Source organism: Hirundo rustica, chromosome 6 (genome assembly GCF_015227805.2).
Source record: "Hirundo rustica isolate bHirRus1 chromosome 6, bHirRus1.pri.v3, whole genome shotgun sequence".
NCBI classification, from domain to species: domain Eukaryota; kingdom Metazoa; phylum Chordata; class Aves; order Passeriformes; family Hirundinidae; genus Hirundo; species Hirundo rustica.
Genome location: NC_053455.1, coordinates 5,577,939 through 5,581,888, shown reverse-complemented (window position 1 = coordinate 5,581,888; position 3,950 = coordinate 5,577,939). Strand labels below are relative to the sequence as shown.

Sequence of the window (3,950 nt, the reverse complement as noted above, 5' to 3'; positions counted from 1 at the left end):
GATCGGCATCGGCACCGGGCCCGGGCCCGGCGGGAGCCTACCCCGCGCCCCTCCGCCGCCGCGCTCCCGCGGGGTGCCCGAAGCTTCCTCCTCGTCCTCCTCCTCCTTCTCCCCGTCCTCCTGCGGCGGCCGCCGCGCTCGGCCATGTCGATGCTGCCGTCGTTTGGCTTCACGCAGGAGCAGGTCGCCTGCGTCTGCGAGGTGCTGCAGCAAGGGGGGAACCTGGAGAGGCTGGGCCGGTTCCTCTGGTCGCTGCCGGCCTGCGACCACCTGCACAAGAACGAGAGCGTCCTCAAGGCCAAGGCGGTGGTGGCCTTCCACCGCGGCAACTTCCGCGAGCTCTACAAGATCCTGGAGAGCCACCAGTTCTCCCCGCACAACCACCCCAAGCTGCAGCAGCTCTGGCTGAAGGCGCACTACGTGGAAGCCGAGAAGCTGCGGGGCAGACCCTTGGGCGCCGTCGGCAAATACCGCGTCCGCCGAAAATTCCCTTTGCCCCGCACCATCTGGGACGGCGAGGAAACCAGCTACTGCTTCAAGGAGAAATCCCGGGGCGTGCTGCGGGAATGGTACGCCCACAACCCCTACCCGTCCCCCCGGGAGAAGCGGGAGCTGGCGGAAGCCACGGGTCTCACCACCACCCAGGTCAGCAACTGGTTCAAGAACAGGAGGCAACGGGACCGAGCGGCGGAGGCGAAGGAAAGGTACGTGCCAGCCCCGGTTCCCCGCTTTTCTCCCTGCTCCTCCGTGCGTCTGGGAACCCCGGGAGCTGCTCCGGGAGCGCGGCGAGTGCTCGGAGCCGGGTGGGATAGGAGCGACGATAACACGCGGTTCCCTTCAAATCCACTTTTTTTTTTTTTTTTTTTTTTTTTTTTTTTTTTTTTTTCGTCCCGTAAACCGCGTTGCGTTTTTCCCCTTCCGTGGAAACCCAAATGGGTTTTTCACCCGAGATCCGCTCGACCTCACCTGCCCTGGGGGAACAGCGAGCCCTCATCGTCCTCTTCCAGGCCGCTCGGCCGCCTTTGTTTGCTGCCTGCCTTCCCGAGCAAACCGGGAGCGATGCGGACCCGGAGCCTCCGGGATGCCGGGTCTGTGTTACCGCGGGTCGGGCAGCGTAGCTCTGGAGCTCGGAGGAGAGAGCTGCAGCTCCGGGATGGAGAGGTGGGGGGAAGCAGAGGGAGGCCGGGATGAGGACTCGCTGGCCGGGCCGGGCCGCCGCCCCGTACCGAGGCCACCGCGTCGCCTCCCGGGGTGCCTCGGTGCCAGGCGGCCGCTCGGCCCGGCGAGGCAGAGAGCTACGGATGGCATCTCCTTCAGGCACCTTCCCACCGAGCCTCCCGGAGAAAACCCCGCACCCAGCTCGTCCCCGGGCCGCACTTTCATTTTTGATTAAAAAGAAAGAAAAACATCCCTTAAAAAAAAAAAAAATTCCTTTCCTCCGATTTTCCCTCCTCACCTAAATTAGCGGGCTGCTCAGCGTAGTTATTTGTAAGAGGGGTAAAAGAAATAGGGACGATCTGTTATGAAATTATTAGGATTATTTTTTTCCCCCTTGAGAGGCATCTGCTCCCACGCTGGAGCTAAACGCGAAGGGTTTACGGTGGGCATTAGCACAACGCCCGTCCCCGAAGCCTCATGCCCACCCTAACATCCCCGTTGTGGGATTTATTTTTTATTATTTTTGCCTTTCCGCAGAGAGAACACGGAAAACAACAACGCGGCCACCAACAAACCGAACCAGCTCTCGCCTCTGGATGGGAGCAAACCCCTCATGTCCAGCTCCGAGGAAGAGTTTTCTCCTCCCCAAAGCCCGGATCAGAACTCGGTCCTGCTCTTGCAGGGGAACCTCAGCCACGCCAGGAGCTCCGGTTATTCCCTGAGCGGCTTAGCCGCATCCCAGACCCCTCACAGCCTCCAAGGCCACCAGCTCCAGGACTCGCTGCTGGGACCCCTCACGTCCAGCCTGGTGGATCTGGGATCCTAAAGGCCCTCGGCGGGCCGCGGGAGGACCGGGAGAGGAGGATCTGCTCGGGGACAGAGGCTCTGGGTTGTACATAGAGGACAGCACCCGGTTTTACAGCTCACCCGCCGATTCTTAACGGGACTCTCGGCTCTTTTCACACAACCCCGCATCGGCTCTTGCTCCAGCTCCCCCTCAGCGTCTCCCACTATCACCACGATTTTTAATTTTTTTCCTTCGTAGCCAAACGCGGAGAGCGACAACAACCCTCAGCAGCCTTTCGAGTTCAAACGAGTTGGTCCCAACGGGAATTACAGGGGGAAAAAAAAAAAAAAAAAAAAAAAAAAAAAAAGGGGGTGGGGGGTGGGGGGAAGAAAATAAGAAAAAAGAAAAAACCCAACCCCTGCTGGATCCAATTCCACCCAAACAAATCCCAGCCCCGCGGGCGCGGTGGGGCAGGGCCGGCCGGCGCATCCCTGCTGCTGCCTGGCCCTGTCCCCGAGGAGCTGGGACGGGGACAGAGGGAGACAACCGCTGCGCTGAGCCCGGACTGGGAGGAGGGAGGGGAAGTTACGTTTACATTTTTCATATTTAGACTTACCAAAAAGATTTCGATGTAGTTTAAATTAAAAAAAAAAAAAAAAAAAAAAAAAAAAAAAAAAAAAGGTGGAAAAAAAGAAATTTAATTCCAAAGCTGCAGTATTAGAGTTTTACCAAGTGCCTGTGTCTGACCGCGGTCGTGCGAGGCAGATACTGAGTGGGCTCCCGTGGACCTGCGTCCCCCGCCTTTCTCCTCTCCGGCGGCGAAATGCATCGATGTGGCTAAAAATTAGGATAATAATAGTAAGAATAATAATAAAACTCGGCGGCCATTTCTTCCTAAACTGCCCCGCCAGCTCCCCGCTACCTTTTCCCGTCTGTGCCCCCTCGCCGCCTCTCTCCTCCGGCTTGCAGAGAGCCCGCGGATGACGCTGCCTGTCTCGAGTATTTGTTACCAAAAATCGCATGTGCTTTCGGGTTTATTTTCTATTGTACCTAAACAGTCTAAATTAAACAACGCTGATGGCAGAACACCCAGGCTGCGCTTTTCTTTGCTGGGGCCAGCCCGTGCCGCTGTGCCCACCCTCACCGCCTCCCCACGGGGCCGCGGGGAAGCCGGTGGCTCCCTGAGGGATCGAGGACGGGCACAGAGGGCACGTTCGGTCCGGGTGGCACCCGGCCGGGAGGCAGCGCTGGCCCCACCGCCCGCCCCGTCGGGGCCTCGCCGGTGCCGGAGCTCCCCGTTAGCGTTTTGCATCATCCAGCGCGTGTTTATTTAAATCTCTGCCGTGTTTGCGCTCGGGGTCTCGGGCCGTGGAGAAATGTCACCCTCTGCAGGAGGGTCTCGCCGGCCGGAGCGCTGCGTGTCCCTCCCGCTCCGTCCTCAGCGGGCCCGGCCCGGCTCCTGAGCCCCTGTCGGAACCCCCAGCCGCGGCAGCGGATCCCGGCCCACCCCTCGCCCTCCCGGGCCCGGGATCCTGGGCTGGTTTCGCTGCTCCCTCCGCACGGGCCCCGGCCGCCCCCTCGGGGGATCCTGCCCAGACCCCGCCGGGCTCCCTGCGCCCACCACCCTTGGTGGGGCACGGCCGGGGCCGCGGGGGCTCTCCCGCCCCGCCGGGACACGGCGCGGCTCCGCGGGAGCACGGGCGGAGGGCGCAAAGGCCGCGCACGGACGCGCAAAAGCCGCGCACGGACGCGCTGCTGCTTGCGCTGCTCTGCGGCCGCGGGAGGAGCCGGGGCCAGAGCCGAGGCTGTGGAGGGAGCACGGACCCCCCTTTCTCGGTGTGCAGCGACCCCGAGCTCGGCTGCCCGCTTGGGGAAGGGACCGGAGGCGGGTTCTCCTGCGGGAACTTAGGGTCCGTGTCCCCCGGTCCAGGCTCGTCCTCTCCTCCCTTTCCGGGGACCTTCATCACCCTCCGCGGGGGTCTCCTCCAGTCCCGCCGTGATCCCT

General features: G+C 61.8%; 1 protein-coding gene across 1 annotated transcript; it reads left to right on the top strand.

Annotated features, from left to right (window-relative positions):
* Nucleotides 1–3,031, top strand: SIX1 (SIX homeobox 1). Its single transcript, XM_040067251.2, has 2 exons — nt 1–704; nt 1,696–3,031. The coding sequence occupies exons 1-2, from the start codon at nt 145–147 to the stop codon at nt 1,982–1,984; spliced, it is 849 nt and encodes a 282-aa protein (XP_039923185.1). The 5' UTR covers nt 1–144; the 3' UTR covers nt 1,985–3,031.
* Nucleotides 3,032–3,950: the final 919 nt, after the last annotated feature.

Bases quoted from the DNA above. Each gene is read 5' to 3' on its own strand.
- SIX1 (XM_040067251.2), top strand. From the start codon at position 145: ATGTCGATGCTGCCGTCGTTTGGCTTCACGCAGGAGCAGGTCGCCTGC. The intron at 705-1,695 runs GTACGTGCCAGC...GCCTTTCCGCAG, and splicing joins GCGGCGGAGGCGAAGGAAAG to AGAGAACACGGAAAACAACA.